This window comes from Lineus longissimus, chromosome 4 (assembly GCF_910592395.1).
Source record: "Lineus longissimus chromosome 4, tnLinLong1.2, whole genome shotgun sequence".
NCBI lineage: Eukaryota > Metazoa > Nemertea > Pilidiophora > Heteronemertea > Lineidae > Lineus > Lineus longissimus.
In genome coordinates this window covers 19,104,640-19,128,067 of record NC_088311.1, presented here as the reverse complement: position 1 = coordinate 19,128,067, position 23,428 = coordinate 19,104,640, and the positions used below count along the sequence as shown (strand labels likewise).

The following is a 23,428-nucleotide window of genomic DNA, read 5'->3' as shown; positions in this document are numbered from 1 at the left end:
CGTATCGGCGTCATTTGGTGTAGCAGGAGGTTTAGTCCCCTGATTTTTATATCTTGGTCCCCCTGTCGTTGACAACGGCGTCTGGTGTCGCAAGTTGTACAGTTCCCTGTCTTCCACTTCTTGGTCCCCGTGTCCTTCACAACTGGTGGCTGGTGTAGCAGGAGGTTTAGTCTCCAGTCTTTCACATCTTGGTCCCCGTGCCGTTCACAACCGGTAGCTGGTGTAACAGGAGGAATAATCCCCTGTCTTCCACATCTTGGTCCCCTGTCTGTCACCCTTGGTGTGACAGGACGAATAATCCTCTGCCTTTCACACCTTGGTCTCCGTGTCGTTCACTTACGGTAGCTGGTGTAACAGGAGGAATAATCCCCTGTCTTCCACATCTTGGTACCGTGTCGCTCACAACCGCTGGCTGGTGTAGCAAGAGGTATAGTCCTCTGCCTTTCACATTTTTGCCTCCGCGTCGTTCACGAACGGTAGCTGGTGTAACAGGAGGAATAATCCCCTGTTTTCCACCTCTAGGTCCCCTGCCTCTCACAACCGCTGGCTGGTGTAACAGGAAGAATAGTCCTCTGCCTTTCACATCTTGGTCCCCTGTCGATCACAACCGCTGGCTGGTGTAACAGGAGGAATAGTCCTCCTCCTTTCACATCTTGATCTCCGCGTCGTTTCGTTTACGAACGGTAGCTGGTGTAGCAGAAGGAATAATCCCCTGCCTTTCACATATTGGTCCCCTGTCGTTCACAACCGCTGGCTGGTGTAGCAAGAGGTATAGTCCTCTGCCTTTCACATTTTTGCCTCCGCGTCGTTCACGAACGGTAGCTGGTGTAACAGGAGGAATAATCCCCTGTTTTCCACCTCTAGGTCTCCTGCCTCTCACAACCGCTGGCTGGTGTAACAGGAAGAATAGTCCTCTGTCTTTCACATCTTGGTCCCCTGTCGTTCACAACCGCTGGCTGGTGTAACAGGAGGAATAGTCCTCCTCCTTTCACATCTTAATCTCTCCGCGTCGTTTCGTTTACGAACGGTAGCAGAAGGAATAATCCCCTGCCTTTTCACATATTGGTACCCTGTCGTTCAAAACCGCTGGCTGGTGTAACAGAAAGAATAGTCCTCTGTCTTTCACATCATGGTCCCCTGTCGTTCACAACCGCTGGCTGGTGTAACAGGAGGAATAGTCCTCTGCCTTTCACATCGTTCACAAACGGTGGCTGGTGTAGCAGGAGGAATAATCCCCTGTCTTTCACATCTTCGTCCCCTGTTGCTCACAACTGCTGGCTGGTGTAACAGGAGGAAGAGTCCTCTGCCTTTCACATCTTGGTCTCCGCGTCGTTCACAACCAGTGGCTGGTGTGACAGGAGGTATAGTCCCCTGTCTCTCACATCTTTAGGCCCTTTCCGCTTAGGCGACTGTGCTGCCGTTTAACGGTAGACAATGGAACTGAAAGTTTTGGACGAAGTTTTCAGTTCCAGTGTCTGCCGCGAAACAGCGCAACTGTCGTCTAAGCGAATTTTACACTGTGGCCCTGGAATTGATCAGTTTTTATGCCAGTATCAAACTAAGGGAATTTGATAGAAATGATGACTTGCTTTAGTCGTCATAACAGGTTCAGCTCAGCCCACACGAATGACAGTAGATATGCTTATCTAATCAGATCAAAAACGGTGCACGAGACTTTCACCAGTGGCAGGCTCGGGGTCTGTGTTCAAAGTTACCCCACTGTCCGAAGCCACCCCATGTGACGGTACACAATGTTTTGTCGTCTCAATGGTCAGATTGGGACTGTCGTCACTGGTAGTTCTCTCTCCATGGTGTAGGTTTTCATACCAATTTGAATCGGAGGAAGTGAGAAAGTGTAAAATGGAGTTCTTGTACTGTATTTATTATATATATCCATCATATTTACACGGGTCCAATTGTTGATTACATGTAGTTTGAAATGCATACTTTTGATAGCTCACAAAAAGAGAACGCTTTCCAACATAGATACATTCTCAGCCAGCAGAGTGACAGCCACATGTAGCCTAACTTTCAGCACAGTAAACATTCTACTTGGAATCATCTCAGATATCCACTTCTAGACAGGTTTCCACTGTTCATGTGACCTGTGATGGAACACAGATGAAATGGCAGATTCCCACGCCCCCTTCAAAATCACATCAACCCCTTCTTGTCTGCACAGTGCTTCCACTGGCAGAGATCACTGCTACAAATAGAAAGACACTTCGGAATGTCATGCTCCTTGAAAACCTAGTCACCAGTCAATGCCTCCTCAGCCAGCACAGTGAAAGCCATACTTTTCAGCACAGCAACTGAAATAAAGAGCACAGTCTCTGACATTTAACTTCGACTTCTAGACAGTTTTCCGTTGTTCATGTGATCTGTGATGGAACACAAAACTTTGACTTCTAGACAGTTTTCCGTTGTTCGTGTGATCTGTGATGGAACACAAAACTTCGACTTCTAGACAGTTTTCCGTTGTTCGTGTGATCTGTGATGGAACACAAAACTTTGACTTCTAGACAGTTTTCCGTTGTTCGTGTGATCTGTGATGGAACACAAAACTTCGACTTCTAGACAGTTTTCCGTTGTTCGTGAGATCTGTGATGGAACACAAATGAAACGGCCGACTCCCACGCTCCTTTCAAAATCACATCCACCACCCCCTTCTTGTCGGCACAGTGGTTCCACTGCGAAAGATCGCTATTACAGTCACTGTCTGGAGGAGGTGGTTTCACTTGGATCTTATTGACGCACCGTCGACACTTGAATCTGAAAGTAAGAAACATTTTTGTCAGAAATCGTTGTATCCAGGACAACAATGATACCAAAATGCATAGAATAATATATATCTAATCATCAGTTCTAAACTTTCTTTCTGATATTGTTCATCTTGATCAACAAGGCAACTACCCATTCTCATACGGTTCATGGAGATAAAGTTGCCAAGTGGCGAATTAACTTATTCATGTTTAAGTCAAGAAGTCACATATTAACTTCACAATAGACAATAGAGGTGGAACAGCACATATCATGAACAACATAAATCAAATAGTGTTTGCTATATTATGCAACCAAATGTCTTGGCAAAGAAATCAATCCAAAGGAAAATAATGAAACAATTTGTTTTTAATGAAATATACAAAATGTAAACAGCATTGAAATTTATGATACAAAATTCCATATCGGACTACCTTAAACATCCACTAAGGGATAATGAAACAATTTAAATACATAAAAAATGTAAACAGTATTGACATAATACATTTTGCAGTTGTCAGAACAGGGTGACATTTCCTGGGGAAAACAATTGTTAAGAACAGTCAAGGTCAATGTCTACATCAACTTCATTTTGATTGGATTAAAACCTTTTAGGATCCGTTACGACATTTTTTTGGATCCGTTATTGCTTTTTTGGATCCGATACGATGTGATGACTTGAAATCACATGATGTGAATCGAGTTACGCTATTGGCCAAGAACATTTGGTAGCATAATATATTATTTTGGCTTCTACAAGTACAGCAGACAGACTAAGCAATATTCTGCGTTGCAAAAGACGCAATTTATGATGCTGTGCGTCATTCTAACAGGTACTTGACTTAATATCCATTGCTTTGAACCGAGTTAAAGACAAGTGCCCTCTTTTGTGTATTCTGGCTTCTACAAGTACAGCAGGCAGACTAAGCAATATTCTGCATTGCAAAAGATGCAATTTATGATGCTGTGCGTCATTCTAACAGGTACTTGACTTAATATCCATTGCTTTGAACCGAGTTAAAGACAAGTGCCCTCTTTTGTGTATTCTGGCTTCTACAAGTACAGCAGACAGACTAAGCAATATTCTGCATTGCAAAAGATGCAATTTATGATGCTGTGCGTCATTCTAACAGGTACTTGACTTAATATCCATTGTTTTGAACCGAGTTAAAGACAAGTGCCCTCTTTTGTGTAGGATTTTCCGCTGGTCTGCTGGCAATGGTCATCAAATACTTACTTGTCATGCGTGTCACTGATTGTCTCCTCGTTGAGCGTGAATAGCTCGCGGAGGTCCTCCAAACTGAAATGTCTCTCCACATCCTCCTCCATGTCCACCACACAACTGCTCAACGCTTTCTTGTGCGCCTGCCGCTGGAAGATTTTCTCCTCAATTGTTCCCGTCTGCAAAATGATTAAGTCTAAGATAAAGCTGGTAGATGCCTTTGGTCTAAAATTGGTTTGTAGGAAAAATATTTATTCCTCTATTAGTTTGTATGTTTGACTATCTTAATTGCGAGTGGCATAAAAAAATGGGGGGCCTGGCGTTGGAAGGTTTCCTCCTCAATTGTGCCTGTCTGAAAATGATCACAACTATGAGATAAGCTGATGATTGCTTTTTGTCTTAAAATCAATTTTCTAGAAAAAACATTTATCTATCAGTTTACCTAGTTGACTGCATTGTAAAACAGTGACCTCAGGGACACCACGGTTTATCAAAATACTCACTTTACTTAGATTACTGCATGCTTTGAATGACACATAACCAGACAAAACTAGAAACCCCTGGACCAGCTGCCTATCATTATCATTTTACATGTAGGCGTCATGGTCCATTTTCGAATCTTTGCCATTGGACTTTACCCCACATCAGGTATTAACACATTTAGTGTGAGATCTTTAGGTTGGTAATTCCGCAGTATGATTGATTCCAAAATGTTGGACATGGAGTATATTTTTGCGTGAGATCTTTAGGTAGGTAATGCCGCAGAATGATTGATTCCAAAATGTTGGACATGGAGTATATTTTTGCAATGTAACTTTTCACATGTACTTACGGCAATAAGTCTGTAAATATAGCACTGCTTCTTCTGTCCATCACGCCAGACTCGTGCCATGGCCTGGTCATCATTGGCAGGATTCCAGTCAGGATCGAACATCACGAGTCGATTAGCACCAATCAGATTCAGGCCGCAACCGCCCGCTTTACTACTCAGCATAAAAAGGTAGTCGGAACTCTGTAAAGAGGATATTCAGCGATATAAATTGGTCATCTCTGGAGTTTATAATGGACTTACATACATGTATATGGTGCACAGTGACACAGATTACACAGGCCCTGTTCCACGATCTAAAGTGTTTCAGCCAAATATTTTTGTATCAAGCAATATTTCTTAACTTAAGTGAGTTTTAACAGAACGAATTTTAATCTGGTTCAAAATTCAAGACATTTCTACAATGAGCCAATCGATAATAGCCTCTGGTTTGAGTGTACATGTGATTGTGGAGCATGAGATGAGACCAGGCTCAAGCTCATGTGCTTCAGACATGTGAATGTGAAGCTGAAGACCAGAATCCACCTCATGTGCTTCACACCAGCTCCCTAATGAAGAACAGTGAGGAATACTAGCCGAAGGACACCACCCTGACCACAAAACTCTGGGGCTCTGTGGCAGAACTCTCTAGGTCTAGGACAGTCATTTTGTAACTGAAAATGGACTGACTTACCGTAGCGTCCATCTCTCCAGTAAAAGATCAAAGAAAGACAAATGCATGGCATTGGGTGATATGAATAAAGAGTAGTAAATGCTTTTATCTAAAACTCCATGTACATTTACACTTGGCCTTTCTGTACAAAATTGAAGTAAAAGCATTTGCTAGCCTTTATTCATATCACCCATTGTCTAGTATAATTTGTACAAAATTACTTACGGTAGGATCATTGAATCTTTCGACAACTTTAGCCCTCTTCTTGATCGTCATGCTTCCATCAAGGCGTACATAGTTATACCTGAAATTGACGTCACAATATCTTGAAAGTCGTAAGCATGTACAGTGTAGTCTAGCCAGGATGTGCTGAGGCTATAACAGCGAAAAACGCTCGAGTACTTTTGACGTCAAATCATAGGATAAGGCATTGTATCTCCTTCTGCAATGAAACTCTCAACATATTCATAAGTTACATGTATAACAATGTGTCAAATGTGTCACAAAAAACCACACAAAATAATGATATCAAACACAGTACCTACCCCCTCAACTGAGCAAGTTTTACAAACAGATCCAGTGTCTGCGTATAGTTCGATACAAGCACCACTCTATCGGTCGTTGTTGCTTTCACCATCGCAAGGATGAAGTCGAGAACTTGAAACTTCCCGGAGAGATCGCAGTGAATTTTATTCATCATTTTATCGTATCCTTGCGGGAAGATATCCAAGGCGTCCTCGAAGCCTTCAGCACCTTCTCGACACTTGTCATAGATCAGGTCGGGGTCTGGAAACAAACATGTGGAATCAATCATAACCGTAATCAAATGTAGGCCTACATTCAAAAACGCTGGAGATCCTCTTGAAAAATCTCTTTCTTGCAACTTCAAACTTACTTTTCTGTATTGATTTCTTCACGTACATGTAGGTTTATCCCGTTCTATGCGGCTGGCTAATATAATTCACCCATCTTTATCTTGTCCGTCCTACAGTTGAGCCATTCTCCAACTGAGCCATTTCAGGAAGTGTTAAGGGGAGGTGGAGTATTACACTGAGATCCACGAGCTTCTTTGTTGGATTGTAGCCGATAGGCTCGTTTTCTGGTCTCGTGGAAGCTTTTGCAAAAGACCATACAGAGTGATCTCCAAACGATTTTTTAACTGGAGGTGGGAATGCTGGCACTGAAAGTGTTAAAAGACCAGGCCTGGTACGGCTACTCACGATTGCACAGTTTCTTGAGTTGAGTAATAGATGACAATGATGAGAGTGCCACCTTCCCGTTAGAAGTCAACTGACACTCCTTGGAGTCGACGAACCTCTTGTACAGCTCGCGTTGTAACGGCGTCAACCGACAAGACACAACCTGCTCAACTGAAAGAAGAATGAAGTGCGATTAAACGCTGTCACATGTCAAAGCAGCACGCGCTGATTGGTTCAGAGAATTAGTTATGAAAATGTGATGTCCAGATTGCAAACCTGGCAGACATGACCATTCCTCTCATTTTGTCATGCTTCCATCTCATCGGTTAGACAACTGGGTACCAATCTAGCAAGTAGTATCAATTCGATGTCCTCTCATATGGGTACCTAGTCAATAATAGGGGATCCTATTGGGCTGTCGGAGTGGCTTGGTGGAAACATCAGTGACTGTCACCTCTGAGGCCCCGGGTTCAATGCCCCGTCGGTCCAAGGACACTCGCTTGATGGCGAGGGCGAATCTCTTTGACAGCGTAGGTTTTCTCCGGTGTTCTCACATTACCATCGCCCAATATTGCTTATGGAGCTAATTATATTTGAGTTGACACTCAGCTCTCAACTCAATACAGTAGAACCTCTCTATTAAGGATACCCTCGGGACTGACAAGTGCTGTCCTTAATAGAGAGGTGTCCTGATAAGAGAGGTCAAATTAAATGGTAACAACCAACTTGGGACCAAAACTAGTGTCCTTAATAGAGAGGTTGTCCTTAATAGAGAGGTTGTCCTTAATAGAGAGGTTGTCCTTAATAGAGAGGTTGTCCTTAATAGAGAGGTTGTCCTTAATAGAGAGGTGTCCGCTAAGAGAGGTTCCACTATATTTTGATTTTCAAGAATAAGGAACCTGACACTTACTTTTCACAGGCAGATACTTCGTGAGTAACGTCTGAGTTCGCCTGATGATGCATTTGTTGACAATCGCCAGCAACTGTAAAACGGAAAAACAACAATACATGTAGCATTGAAATATTGTCCTAACTTTATTCAAACCTAGCTTTGGCGAAGAGGACATCAAAATCTTTGTTCCACCTCCATAAAACTTATGTGCAGCAGACTCACTCTAAAAACGTTGTCTGCACAAGAATTTCTTCAAGTGGGTAGACATGCATTTCAACGTTTAACAACAAATTCTGAAGAACTGTGTCGTTCTTAAAGGGTAACTCGTGTCTAATTTCACCATACAATGTTTTAGCTGTTTTTGACAAATGACTACGTCACTTTCTCATAAATCGGTAAGGTTTTCGAATCGAAATGCACATTTTCTAGAAATTGATGGTTTAATCCCGCCCGGACGGCTCGCTTCGATGCTGTTTTCGTTGATGACGTCACAACATGAACATTTTCGCGGTCGCGGTGGTTTACATTCAGCGATTTTATAACAAATCTAATGAAAAATGGAAAATTTGAACTTCAATTTGAACTACATTTGTGATCAACAATTAAAAACGGACGTATTTCCGCGAAGTTGTAAATCACATCATAGTATCACTTTAAAACTATCTCAAAAGTACTATATAGATTACCTCCGCAAGCTTCTCTGAGCCACGCTTGTGGTCATGATCAGTTGCGTCAGCATCGCGACCACGCAGGATGGGCGTCTCAAACTTCTTCTTGAATTCTTGGGCAGTACCTAGCAGAAAAGACAAAGATTTGATAACGGTTATCTTCCCCTACTTCCCCTTACTCTAGGCAACAGGAATTGACACATCTTTGGAAAGACCTTAGCAAATTATAATGCCCCGATTTCCTGATATCTCCACCTGGTTGGCCCGAAGTTTGTTATCCCTTGTGATGTTACCTGCCGGCAAGGTTCTCCACAGAGTTTTCTCAAGGTAGGGTGGTACCCTTGATATTTAAGAAGTTTCGCCAGTGTGCACTACATGTACAAGGGAGATTGGTCAGAAATCTAAGGTAGGGTGGCCCGTTAGAAACCTTTTACAAAACCTAAGACCAAGGCAGGGTGGCTTTTCCAAGGCAGGGCAGTATTAAGCAGCCAAGGTAGGGTGGGCCGCCATGACAAAAAACCATGTGGAGAACACAGCTGCGATGATGGTGAAGTATCAATCTGATCGATGCGCTTACCCAGGATGCCTCTGTTGACGAAGTGGAGAAGACTGAAATACTCGAGGAGATCATTCTGAATGGGCGTGCCCGATAACAGTACCCGTTTATCAGCTTTTAGACTACACAATGCTTGATACGTCTGATTCTCTGAATTCTTGAGACGATGTCCCTGAAATTACAACACAATTTTGGTTAGTAGATGAAAACTACCCTATTATTTTTATGCTCCAAGAGGAGCATCACCTTCAAGAAGGCGCAGGTTTCATGGAAACTTCTCTTGATGATGAAAAGGAAACCCCTCACCCACTTCTTAAATGAAATGGCCAGGGCCATTGTGCTCACCTCATGTGGAGGAAAGATGGATAAAGAGCATGGTCTTGTGTCATGTAGTGTTAGGTTTGATGTAGGTCCAAGCAATTACAATTTCCCCAAAATGGCCAATTTACAGTACATTCGACCTCTGTGACCTTGAAAAGTAGGTCAAATCAAAGAAGACCCGGGTGACACATTGAATGGATGTTAGAATTAGATGTACCTATGATATAAAATTGGTGCCAATCGGGCAAGTCATTACTAGGAATAATGGCATTTTGAAGAATTTAGGATTTGGCCCCCTCCCTGGAGGCCAAACGGCAAATCAGATCGCACCAAACTTCGGTACCTGAGATCACCTGACCAAGGGGTACATGTGTACTTAATTTGTGATCAATAGTCATTGCAGTTAAGAAACATGCCATAGTTACGGCCTGACGGCGAATTTACGCCATTTGACCTCTGTGACCTTGACAAGAAGGTCAAATTAAAAACCTGTGTGACATATACTGTATGGTGGTTAGATATACCCATGATATCAAATTGGTGGCAATCGGGCAAGAAGTTAAGGAATAATCACATTTTTAAGGTTTTTGGATTTTGCCCCCTGGTGGTCAAGTGGTGAATCATATTGGACCAAACTTCGGTCCCTGAGATCACCTGACTAAGGGGTAAATGTGTACCAAATTTGGTATCAATAGTCATTGCAGTTTAGAAACGTGCCATCGTTACATCCTAACGGCTAATTTACACCATTTGACCTCTGTGACCTTGAAAAGGAGGTCAAATCAAAAACCCGGAGGATATATGATGCACCTTTGCTAGAAGTACCTACCATATTTTTTTCAAAATTTCCCGACTACTATTAAGGGAGATATTGCATATTTTCACTTTTAACGTTTGGCCCCCTGGTGGCCAAACCATGAAACGAATCGGACCGAAACTTGGTCTCCCAGGTGTCATTACATAAGGGTACATGTGTACCAAGTTTCAACTCAATAGCTCTAACAGTTACGAAACGTGCCCTGCTAACGGACGACGGACGACGACGACGACGACGACGACGACGACGACGACGACGACGACGACGACGACGACGACGACGACGACGACGACGACGACGACGACGACGGACGACGGACGCCACGGTATGGGATAAGCTCACCTCTGCTAAGAGGTGAGCTAAAAATGTTGAGTAGAACCATAAAATCAAATTGATTGGCCTGAAGCACTCAAGATATCCACTAGACATGCCTGAAGTTGGCCATATGCTTATTCCATATCCCCAATTCTCCCATAGTAAATTACTTATTCATGGTTCTCATTGTATGGGCTTAATCAGTAATTCGTTAGAAAGAGTTCTAACAGGCTACACTGGGGCTACACTCATCCTAGCCAGAGTCGGAGGATTCGGTAAACCGGTATGTAGAATTGGGAATAAGAAACAAGCAGCTTCACACTGGGTATTAAAAGGTATTGGTTTAACTTAGCAACACAATAGAAACAAGGTCCTCCCATTACAGTGTTGGAGGGTACAATCGGATAAAACTAATAAATGAACACATTTTTGGTATGTTTCTTCTCCTCTGTGTTGTCATTTCCTCTCCAGGTAAGCATGTATTTTCTTAGGCAAACCGATACCTTTAGCCACCATCCATGAGCTTGGTCGGGCATGAAGCCTGCCTGTTTCAGTTCAGCCAGACAACACCAGATGGCACTCAACCCAAGAGACAATTTGCAATGCGTAGATATGGAAGCACTCTGGAATACACACATCCCCACATGGAGATATTGGATAAAAAGGCCATAGAGAGGAAAGCGTAGAAAAACCACGGCATGCCATCGTAAGCAGGTAGTGTCATTCTATAGTCTTCGTGTTTTTTGATAGGATTTTTCAAAGCGGTTCTTTAAATATCTGTAGGAATTTGGTGGCATTTTCACATTTTTAGATAATTTCTATAAACATGGTGACGTACTACGTAGTACATTTTGGAAATACAAGCGTTGATCAATGCCGGCTCCGTCTGGTCATGACAAGCAATGGCGGGCGATGTTAGGCCCGCTTAACCCTGTCGCCAAACTAGGTGCAGAATCAGTGATGAGAAATCATGTTTCGAAAGTCAACAAGATCAATAAGTTTTAAAAGGTTACATTTATTTTCATTGCCGTGGTAACGTTAGTGGGCTCAACACCCACTTGGATAAAAAGGGCATTTTCAATCAAAAGATATATTCTTAGAAACCACCCGAATACTCCTTCATATTCCAACGAACTAAAAAGCTAATTCCAGATATGATTAAGAAAATGATGTTGTTATTATTGATGTTGTTATTTTCATAATGCAGATTATAGCATGGGATTGAAATGTATTTAAATACAAGACAAAGTATGAAGCTTTTAATATAAGAAAATGGGATTTTTTCTACAGAAGGTGACATTTTTATCTTTAAACCTTGAAGTTGAAGGACTAGGGATCTCATTAACTCTTTTGCTGCGGCAACCATTTTTCAGCCAGCGCCGCCATGCGAGGACAGTCGACACGAATAATAAACAGTTGAGCTAACTTTTTTAACTGAAAAGTCAAAACTATTCGAAAGTGACGCCATCTACACTAATAATATGAAACTTAATTTATTCCGAGTACGTTTGGCGTATTAGTGAGGTAGCGAGCAAGTGCTGGTGAATAAATATTTTAGAAGGGCATGATGTGCTATTCACGTCACCAACATGATATGGGACCATGTACACGACATGCTATGCACGTCACCCGCAGCAAAAGGGTTAATATATTGAAAAATTCAGTTCAGGAATGAATCTGATTAGGATTTAAACCAGAACCTCCAAGTTGAACATCTTGATGGGTCGGGGATATCTGGATATATTGAAAAACTTAGTTGAAGGAGTCAGATGTGACAGGTTACTTTGACTGCACAACACTACCTGTCCTCTGTTATCTGTGTTTTACAATTTTCTGCATTGTACTTCTTTTTCAGTATTGTAAATTTTTCTGCATTATAAATTTTTTTAAATTTAATTAAATCACCACCTTGTTAAATACTATTTCATTGCAAGATCAAAGGGTCACTTTCTAACATTATTCAGAAGATCTTACCTCATCACATAAGACCAATCCAACCTTCCCTTTCTGGAGTGCAGCAGCGTGAAGTCGAAATGTCTCATACGATATGATCAAGATGGGATTAACCACTCGGCGGCCATGCTGACTCATAAAACGCTCTGAAATGGTAAAAGATTATAAACAAAAATACATGGGAATCATTTATAATCGTTTCAATATCAAGAAAGTCGGGTTTTAATACATGTAGGTGTCATTTGGGTGAACTTCTCCTCCAAAGCAGGATTGCCACCATGATCTGTCGATTGGGGTTATTGAGGACAGCACTGGTCAACCCAAAGGGTGTCGTAAATTGAAAGGTCCGACTGTACTTACCTATGTTCCTGTCGATATCAGACTTCGACCCTGAATCAATGGCAAGAGGCGAGATCCTGATATTTCCAAGCCACTTATGGATTTCATTGTACCAGTTCTGAAAATATAAAAACATGGAAAAAAATGTTGTGGGGGTAGGATTCCATTTCCGGTTTCAAATAATTCTAGAAGGCGGAAATTTTTCTATTTTTATCCCAAATGATGTCATTAGAGTGAGTATTAATGGGAAAACACCTCATTTTTCATGACAAAAGTAATTCCCAACGCTTTTTACTTTAAATACGACATGTTCATGCAGAGGATATTATGTTGTTTGAGGTGAAGAGTAACCCAATTTTTCATGTCCATCAAATTTATCATGATTGCCATGTTTGCGTCAGTCCATCAAATCCATCTCGGCTTGCGTCAAAGAAAATTTTAATTCATGTGGGGGAGATTGACTTAGGAAATTAAATTTTGAGAGAAGTCCTTTATGAAGTCACAGGAAGCTACTCAGAGATACTTCATTTTGAGTGAGTTCTAATGGCTTTAGGATGTCAGGTTCAAACCTAAATGGTGGTCCCTGTGGTCAACCCTTAATATGAAAGACAAAAGTCCTCGAGTCACTCTGCCAAATTGATTCAAAGTACACCCGAGTGACACAGCAGTTCCAAGAAAATACCTGTCAACATGACCATATGAGAATCCTGGGGAGGATGACAGCGGCCTGATTGATCACTTGGTTACACAAGATGATTTATATTGATTAGGTTTGATTCATCTGGGGTAGAGACGGAATGCGTTATGGGTGTTAACTAGGACTGGCTGGCTGGCTTGTTGCATATTGGTCAAAGATGTGTTCATAAGCAGAAACTGGCTAACTTGTTGCATATTGGTCAAAGATGTGTTCACAAGCAGAAACTGGCTAACTTGTTGCATATTGGTCAAAGATGTGTTCACAAGCACAAACTGGCTAACTTGTTGCATATTGGTCAAAGATGTGTTCACAAGCACAAACTGGCTAACTTGTTGCATATTGGTCAAAGATGTGTTCACAAGCAGAAACTGGCTAACTTGTTGCATATTGGTCAAAGATCTGTTCACAAGCAGAAACTGGCTAGCTTGTTGCATATTGGTCAAAGATGATGATAATTTTAATATTGATCGTGGCCTTATCATTTTCATATCCCAAAACCGCCAATGCCTGAATAAATTTCAGTCTTTAGTTCTATCAATCCTTGATACATGTACGTGTATGCAAAAAAAACACACTAACATACCTTAATAACGTATACTGGTACATTGAAACCTCCTTTAGGGAACACTCATGTTGAACGATACCCTCTCTTATTGGGACAGTGATTTTTTGGTCCTAAAATGAGCCTTTACTGTACAATTCGACTTCTGTAATCAGGACACACCGACATCAAAGATATGAATCTTTTTCAAACAATTTGACCTCTGTTATCAGGACACATCCATATTAAAGACAACATGTGTCAACCTAAAGGGTGTCCTTGATATAGAGGTTTTTACCTTGACCAAACTACTCGGTGCCACAACAATAGCTTTGTCAATCATTGGTTTGGCATCGGGACTCTGTCTCTGAAAACGAAATAGCAGAGATTTTTTACAAGATTCAATTTTCAAGTAACTTAATACGTAGTATTTTTTAAATGATGAGCAATTGATAACAAGGAAAAAGTCAGGGATTGGAACTAAAGAGCTTTGATGGCACAGCAAAATTGTGAAGTGCTGTAAAAACATGGGCACCAAGGCAAAATGCTGCCATCAGTGTGTTAGAAGGGAATCTGGACACCTCATGAGATGCAGTAACGTGAAGATGAACAGGGGGTGACTTAGACGCGCTAATTGCTTGTTAATTCTCTTATGCAAGATGGCCACTCTTTCTGCTTGCCAAGTCAGAAATTTACTAACTGATGTGTGAGAAAATTACCCTACCCAGTGTTCTCAACACGCCCTGCCCCCTTACCCCCAGGGGGGTCAGATTTCCACACCCCCCCCCCTTAAAAAAATGGGTGACTTATATATACCTGATTTTGTGTGACATATTTACATGAGTATGTACATAACAGGGGAGCTTACCAAGAGTGTCCACATGAGGGTGATGCACTGTAATGTTTTGCCAAGACCCTGGAATAAAAATATTAAATACTGATTAGTCGTGTTAGCAGCAGTTCTGACATTGCTCTGCAATCAGACATTATATGTCAATGACTTTAATGAACTGTAGCATTTCTTTTCCTGGGCCTGATATGTCAGATATACCAGCAGACCTGTGACCTTTGTCAGACAGGTGGTGCAGTAGATACAAGCAGAGATGGTAGTGGGCATGCTTTTTTTAAACAATTCAGTTATTTGGTAATATCCCTGTAAATCGGGAGATATTCTAGGTACTACCGGTAGTTTACAGCAAAACTATAAGAATTTGCATGATTTCTTTTGTCACTTGCTTCAATTGGCATATATTTGTTATTTTTTTTAATAAACAACTGTACATATATGACTGGTTTTCCATTTTCATATTTGATAGATGAGACGAAAAGGTAAAACATGGAGGAATAGTTGCTGTTTTCTGTTTTCATTGCCAATGGCTATGAGATTATACTAATTGGCTACCATACACGGAGTTAGTAGGATTAAGACACTAACTACTCCAGGCTAATAGTTTGCTGTTAATCAAAACAAGACGTTTAAATGACGCCTTCCACCTCTCCGGGCTGACAGTGACAAGCCTCTTGACTGATTCAGGAGACGACAAATCAACAAACACTGACTCATCACAAAGCATTAAAGGCGTACTCTTGTCAGTTGAAAAATTTAAGTTTGAATTTGAAAATTTGTAATTTGTGTAAGTGCATGTTCTGAACATTAATTTCAATAACGCTGTTGTGATACACAAATAATACAAATGCCAAGTTTTAGAGAATTTGCATGCATATTATAAACTGCACTCCACTGACAATGTTTATTTCTATTTGCCTAAAGCAGCAAGAAAATACAATGTACATGGATGGCATGGGCATTTAAGTTTAAAGGCAACCTGTAGCCAGCCGCTTATAAAAATGGGGAGTTTTGAACGGCCCGGTTAAAACCTAAGGCGGGCATAAGCTTCCATTGATAAACTCGAGCAGTTTCGAGTTCCCCTAAGGTAGTTGATTATGTAGCCAATGAGCTGCATAAGAAGTAATCGCCAATTTTGTTATTTTTACGACGTTCAGCATGTCTAAATAAAGCCTAGTGCCACGCCTGGATCTCTTTAAGCCTTATAGCGCAATGAAACGCCAACAAAACCATATAAGAGAAATTAGGACATTTCCTAATTCCATAACGAGATAATGAAGAAAAGTTTCAAAGAACATTACATAAAAGTACTACAACAGACAACAACCGAGTAATAGGATTACCCCTATCCCGTCTTTCAACTCAACATCAAAGTATTTAGCAGGATTCTGCAGCCCAAGGCCAGAGAGGGAACTGTGTTGCCATTTATTCTACACTGTCAACAATAACAACAGCAACTAATTTATTTCAACCCACTGTCATAAAGTAGATGTACAGCTAAAAAACGTCAAAGACAAGACCACATTGCACAAGCAAGCTTGTAGCAGGGCAACAGATTTGTTAAAAGTTGTACGAATGGTCAACTGACAAATATTTGCGCCTTTTTCTTTTTGAGATTTGCAAAAACTTCTCTGAAAAAAATTCATTTTCATGATTTTATATTCGGCACATTTGAAAGTTCTTTCCGCATTTGATCAAAAAATTATTCTCGTCAAAGATTATATATGCGAAATCCGTTAAAACAAAACATTCACCAAAATTTGGCCATTAAAGGAAAAATTAGAATCAGTATCAGTTTCAGTGGCAACCTTTCTGAATTTTTTTTTCTCCTTGTACCATCATCGTACAAAATTTTTTCCTGGGTGACAAGATTTTAATCAGTTTTCCACGGCAACCCAATATTTTTCAATACTCCAAAGGGCAATGCCATCCAGGCACTTCAAACTCTCAACAAAGTGGTTGTGCTTTTTTGTATTCACACTCGATGAATCTGCACGCAATTGTGGCTGCACCTCAACTTTTGATGGCAAGGCCATGGCTACACTAACTGCGTCAACACCTTTGTATGACGAAGACAAACATGCTTCATTAGGTGCATCTCATCACCATGGTGAATCGTCTTGTTCTGTGTTCCGAGCAGTTGAGCTCATTGCTTGGTTTTTCGTCACAGGAGAAAAGAATGACGCAAAGCAGACCTCTTTTACAAACGTCTTCTCGACTGAGATTAGCACGTTAGAGCCTTTGGTTATATGTACTATGGTGAACTGATGACGAACAAATGTACAGCAGGGCTCAGTTGTAACACAAACCAGCCGTACTAAGTCTATTTGATACTTTTCTTTTTCAGGCTAGATTTTCTTATTGGTTGGTGCTCGCATTAACCTCACCAGGGACTCTTCGAAATTGTTTACCTACCATCTCATCGGCCATAATGCAGCCAAAGTTGTCAGGTATTTGCACTCCCGTCACACAGTCGTACATGAACTTCACTCCCTGAAAATATAGAGATCAGTGGGCTATTGCTATAGACATGAGAGGTTCTGGTTTGTCCATTTGCAGTCCATTCGATGTGGGTGCATGTACCACAACGCATTACAGCCAACGCGTGTTTTACCAAGCTTTCAGTCCCAATAAAAGAGATTGAATTTCCTAATTTAGAAATTTAGGGATCCTCATGGAATTAGAACGGAGGCCATGGAACTTCATTGGGTTGGAAAGGAGGCCATGATTGAGTTCTACAAGTTCTCCAATAACAAGGCAAAAAGTTAAGAATGCAAACACATTTTTGTAAGGGAATATTTTAACGGGTATTCCTGGTACATACACATATCTCAACACAAGATAAAAATAGAGGCTTTTGTAGATTAGAGTGCATTTCATTTCAAGATAGGTAAAGATTTATCTCCTCTGGTACTTAAAACCTCCACAGTGATATACTTACCTCACGTTGATGAGGACGTAACACTCTCGACAACACCGGGTCAACCACCACATGTACAGGGTGCTTCTCCCTGGGAAGGAAAACAAAATGTATGAAAATATGGGAACAGGCGGCACTGTGTACAGTTCCTTAAAGCATAGATACTTTTAAATAGACCTCCAGATGCGTTTCGCCTCATTTATTTTGCATCGCATAGGCTCATCAGTGGGGTTATGATGTGAAATGTCGGATGGTTTTTGTTCAAGTGACAGGTCTGACGTCGCTGGCTACTGTGCTTGTTGTGGCGACGTAACGTTGGTTGTGACGCATTGCTACACTGTTGATAACTCCGGCGTCACGAAGCTGGCCGCGGGTGTTTTCGGAAGCATTCGTGATGTATTTTTACGGAGCAGGAACCACATTTGAATACGGCTGATAGAAGACGTGATATTAACTCACATGACAATGAATGTCCGTTCCTATTGATCAGCATAAAATCCTGACTTGGTCGTGGCATTAAAATCAATGAGACACAGGAAAACAAAATGTACAAATAAGAACACTTCCTGGTATGAGGAAATTTGGCCACAATATTATACCTCGACACAAGAAACATTCGTAAATCCCAAGCACAACGTTAGAGGGTCTTTGAGATTTCATGAGACTTGAGCGAGAAGTTGTTCCCCTAATGTCATTTGTCAGGGTTCGATTTTCCCACATGTCTACTAGCCCCGAACAGCTAAATTATCAGTTGGACAGTTCACTTTACTATTGAAAGTTGGTGCCCTGTGGACAAGTAGAAATTCTTGAGTTTGACTATAAAACCTAAATGCAGTCATCCCCCAGTGTCCTTGAGAGATATTCTACCAAACTTACATGTCTACCTTCATCTGCTCATGTGCGCTGAGCTCAGGAGGATGATACAGGACCAGCGCGCCCTCTTCCAACGGGTCATGGAGGGCCTGTCGGGCTCCTTGCCGGCGAACTCCAAGAGCCCTACCACCAAGGACACTCCCTGTTGAACAGAAGACATTGTTAAAGAATCACGCTATTGAAAAATGCAAAGCAACATGAAATGAATTTCGGATAGATGTGGTTCATGTATTCATGATCTCTGCAAAGGCTAGATTGGTCAAAGGACAATCCTACATGTAGATTGGATGGTCTCAATATGCCATCAGAAGGTTATCATCAATTGCAAAGGGTTGGGCTGTCCTTAGAAACCTTTGATTGAAATGACGTAACCCAACTGACTCGTCTTCAAGTAATCAATTCGAGTTGACCTGATGTCTGTAATTTCATTTTTGCTACGATACACAATGCCATCATGATGTTATTACGCATGCAAATTCCCTGAAACTTGGTATGAATAGTCTTGGTATATCTGTCTACTTAACTGCATTATTGAAATTTATTATTTACTAATGCAAAGCAACATGAAATGAATTTCGGATAGATGTGGTTCATGTATACATGATCTCTGCAAAGGCTAGATTGGTCAAAGGGCAATCCTACATGTAGATTGGACAGTCTCAATATGCCATCAGAAGGTTATCATCAATTGCAAAGGGTTGGGCTGTCCTTAGAAACCTTTGATTGAAATGACGTAACCCAACTGACCCGTCTTCAAGTAATCAATTCGAGTTGACCTGATGTCTGTAATTTCATTTTTGCTATGATACACAATGCCATCATGATGTTATTACGCATGCAAATTCCCTGAAACTTGGTATGAATAGTCTTGGTACATCTGTCTACTCAACTGCATTATTGAAATTTATCATTTACTAATTCAGTGAGCATTTACATTTGATTTGAAACGTTCAAATTACGGTTCGATTTTCCAATTTTTGAATGAATGGGATAGACCTTTAAATGCAACTAATCAATGCATCGCAATGCCTACTCACTGCAATTATTGCAATGCCCACTCACAACAGGTATACATTGCAAAGGTGATCTCGAGAAATGCCAGAGAAGGTCACAACCATTCATTAAGTTACGATGAAACGACCTCAGGGTTATGTCAGTACTACAGCGTACTCGAGATGTTAAAGTATAACCGACCTTTAGGCCACACATTTTTCATTTCTTGTTTTACAGGATAGCCGACCTTAAATTCGGGGTCTTCAAAGCATATGGTCGGGAAAAATAAAATCTAGGCTTTGTGATCTTACTCACTAAGTCATTTTTACATAAATTTATGGTACAAATCAACTTCACAATGGCTCATCTTTAATACTTCAGAGAAATGCCTTGTAACGATACCAACAAACACCAACATTTGTCTCAATTTTATTTTATTACAATGACCTGGCAATAACTTTTTGTGAATCATTCCTTTAAACCAAGAAATACAGAACATGTGGCCTTACGCAACACTAACCTTGGTAATTAGGGATGGGGATTTTGAATGGCTTAGAGAGAATCTTCTTAATGAGTTTTTCCTAAAAATTGTACAGAAGAGAAATGTATTGATTAGACATGAAGGACTTCAATAGATCAGAACCCCTAGAAAGAACGCCAGTAACACTGGGACAAATGCTAGTGCTCACTTTGAGAAGTAAAATGAGGCCTTCTTGTTATACATGTACATACAAAACACCTTAAAAAAATACTTGCACTTGGACATTTTTCAGAGATCGCATCAGGATTTTGTCAAGGTAGGGTTGTATCCTTTGATAAGAAATGTTGCCAGTGTGCAACACAAGCTAGGGTGGCCCTATAGAAACCCTTTACAAAATTCGAGGGCAAGGTAGGGGGGCTTTTCCAAGGTAGAGTGGGTATTCCTCCTCCAAGTCCAAGTCAACAAAAGCAATAACTTACGTGCGAGGATCCTCCCATATCTGGAAATAGTGGCATTTTATTTGCTACAAGGGCCAGAGGGCGCCGATATGGTGATATAAATTGGTGTGGGTTATTCTCACTTCCTTGCATCGATGAGATTGCCTTGGTCCTCTTCTTTACCTTAAAAGAAATAATAAAACTATCAAGATAAGGCCGGGTATGATAAAAAGTTGTGTTTCTTGTCCTCGCCTGTCCTGATTTTGGACGCTGACAGAGAATATTTATTTTGTGTGTGTTGGGGGAGAACATCTGTATGGACATTCTTGCTCTTGAAATGTTGCAGCTCTGAATGAATGACTACAATGAATATAAAAATGAAAATTGGTTTTGAGAGAATAGGTTCTTTCCGTGCAATGCCATTTTCTACTGTATGTAGAATTAATCACTGGCAACAAAGGCATTTATCATCTGGCCTCTGATGCCCTCCTACTCACCACAGATGGGGACCAGTCATCCTCTCCATCACTGTCTGAGCCACAGGTCTTTCTCTTCGCATTTCCAACGCCCAGACTGACCTGACTCGGGGCCAGACTTCGCCTCTAAAAAATGGACAGCATTAGAGTTTCTGTTGGCAGGTCGTTACAAAAATGGTTCATCGATTTTTCACTATCATCAAGAGGTTATTCCGACTACAGCGCCCCTTCCAGCCAGTTGATAAACTATCGGCACCGCATTGATTCACCTGCCAATTCGTGGTGGTCGTTGGTACAAAACCGCCAGAAAGCTCACCACTTGTCACAGTGGTTAGGGCGAGGAACGAGGCCAGTCCACTGCGTCCGGAGTGTACAGCTACAGGGCCAGGCCCCATGGATGGTGCAGTGCAGGGGGGGGGGTTGCAAATAAAATACTTCTATAGATTCATGCACTTGATTGGGAACAACGTTTACATGACGTAGTGTTGGCCATCGTCACGTCACCATGCATTTTACATTACTGTAACGTGACGAGACGCGACGTTTTCGTAAACGTAGGTCCCAATCAAGTGCATGGATCTATACTAGCTAGAGCATGGCCTGGGATGGATGGATGGACGATACTGGTCACTGGACCTGGTAGAGCTATTTCCGTCGCTTCACATGCATGGGTCAATTCAGTCTTGGTGTCATGTGCCGTGTGCATGGTGTCATGGGTTTTTGGGATGTTCTTGTGAATGCATGCATCACTCCTCTCATGCATTCAAAATCATGCATGCATAGTGCATTCCAAATAAAAATAAAAATAAAGAATACAATTCTTGAACTTATCCATTTCCTCACCATTTCACAAATCCCACAAACTTCAATTATGCATATTCGTGAAGGTGAAATGTTGACCTTTCATTAGAATATTAGTTGATATCGTTTATTGCATTAAATATAGAGTAATAGCGTAAAGAAAGGAGAAATCTGACAACACACATGACACTGTAGCTTCAAAATAGCCGCCATGTTCTTATCATTTCACCCACTTCTGAAAACGAGGCTACCCAATCAAAACATTGAAAATCTTCACGTGATCCATGGCTTCCTCACATGGATGGTGTCTAAAGTGACTGTGTGGGATGTAACCTGCTTAAAAATGGTCGAATTTTGACTCATAACATCACAATTGGATCATTTTCAAAGCGTGTGCACGTACTGGAGTAAACATGGAAATGGATTTATGTCTTCATAGCCCGGCTGGTTCGGAAGCCGTCGTATATACATGGCCTTTACAGGGGACGGTGAGTTTCCGTTTTTGAGGAATTTCGTGTGGATTATCAACACCCCTGTGTATTTGTAGTGTAAATGTGATTACTATGTACATCTATGTGTACATGAATACACACAATATTTCTTGACATTTTGCCCATTTAATTATGATATGTTCAGTAAACTTCAGTTCATGGTTTTCTTACAGGATGGCCGTGATGGGGCAAATGAAGTTATTGATACCATACGGTGAGTAAGATTTTGACTTTTTTTGCATTTTTGGTGAATTAAAAAAAAATTCCCGTCTGACAAGTTGACTCTGTCCTCATTCTGTGTTTTTGTTCCATCACCAAGGTGGTTACAGAGCCGGTATGAATCGTGGACGCGATCTTTACCATTACAATACAATCGTCCTCGCGCACTTTCAAGCAGCCTTAATTCAACACGTTGCCCCTTTCGCAACTTTCCGTCCCCCGCTGACACTGTGCTCAGTCAAGTTGATCAGCTTTGCACCGGCGCGCTCGTCTTTTCGAGAAAATTGGAAAAATTCACAATGGCGCCAATTGATCGGGCTTCGGCACAGCACTGGCACTTGGTGGAAGGAACGGTTGCGTGAGGATTTTTGCAATTCATGGACTGGAGAAAATCGGGGTAATCCCCCAGTTAGGCCATACCCTTGTTGATAAACAAATTCTTGTCTCAAGGTAAGCATCCAATTAAATGTACATGGCTTGATATGGACTTGGTGTCTCACATGTTCTGGATACTATTTAAGAGGCCTTGGTCAATTTCAAACAGGCTTTGTGTCCAGGTAGGAAGTGAAATTCAACCATACCAGGCAGTGTACATGTTATTACACTTCTACCTGAAGACGAGTTTTTGTTTGTAAACAATAGTATGGTCAAAACTGGCGGATTGATAACAAACTATTTACAACTGTATTGGTTAGGAGAACATTTGTAGAAGGGCGCATTGATGTGATGCGAACTCTTGACTACATGTGTCATCACCAAAAGTTTCACTTGGAAATATTTTAATGTGTCATCTGACAGTGACAGTCCGCCAATGCCACTGTGAGGATCAATCATGGATCATAAGCCCACCTTACGGGGGGGGGGGGGGGAGGGGACTACAAACAAAATAACATAGTTTGTTGTGGCCCATAACAGCTTCCAGTCCACCAACTGGCACTATGAGTCTATGTCAACTACACGTCAAGAGATGAGTAATTGTCTGCTGCATTCATGATGTGTAGTTGACGTTGCAGCAGTTGGAGGTGGCCGTTCTTGGGACAGAGCCAAAGCAACAAATCTGAAAAAAGCACCAAAAACCAAAACAATGGATGATGAATGGTACATGTTCTTAGTCATGTTAGTGATAGGC

The 23,428-nt window shown here is 41.3% G+C and overlaps 2 protein-coding genes across 8 annotated transcripts in view; one reads left to right on the top strand and one right to left on the bottom strand.

Moving 5' to 3' along the window:
* Nucleotides 1-1,917: 1,917 nt before the first annotated feature.
* LOC135486511 (DNA repair and recombination protein RAD54-like) lies at nt 1,918-21,781 on the bottom strand. 2 transcript variants are annotated; one of them, XM_064769345.1, is made up of 20 exons: nt 21,632-21,781; nt 20,810-20,914; nt 20,355-20,495; nt 19,915-19,975; nt 18,405-18,543; nt 17,550-17,619; nt 17,024-17,101; nt 14,630-14,677; nt 14,060-14,128; nt 12,545-12,641; nt 12,206-12,330; nt 8,800-8,950; nt 8,241-8,347; nt 7,573-7,645; nt 6,684-6,833; nt 6,009-6,249; nt 5,689-5,767; nt 4,815-4,994; nt 3,998-4,161; nt 1,918-2,772 (listed from the first exon to the last, which is right to left on the bottom strand). In XM_064769345.1, exons 1-20 carry the CDS (start codon nt 21,632-21,634, stop codon nt 2,574-2,576), a joined length of 2,280 nt encoding a protein of 759 aa, XP_064625415.1. In that variant the 5' UTR covers nt 21,635-21,781; the 3' UTR covers nt 1,918-2,573. The 2 variants fall into 2 exon arrangements, with proteins under 2 accessions (XP_064625415.1, XP_064625416.1); XM_064769346.1 differs by lacking the exons at nt 18,405-18,543; nt 19,915-19,975; nt 20,355-20,495; nt 20,810-20,914; nt 21,632-21,781 and adding an exon at nt 17,988-18,113.
* Nucleotide 21,782: 1 nt separating this feature from the next.
* Nucleotides 21,783-23,428, top strand: part of LOC135486510 (histone-lysine N-methyltransferase, H3 lysine-79 specific-like) — a 32,590-nt gene continuing 30,944 nt past the window's right edge. For all 6 annotated transcript variants that reach the window (XM_064769343.1, XM_064769341.1, XM_064769340.1 and 3 more), the window contains exons 1-2: nt 21,783-22,077; nt 22,254-22,294. In XM_064769343.1, coding sequence (XP_064625413.1) covers nt 22,003-22,077; nt 22,254-22,294 — 116 coding nt within the window. In that variant the 5' untranslated portion in view covers nt 21,783-22,002. The remainder of the gene's footprint in view (nt 22,078-22,253; nt 22,295-23,428) is intronic.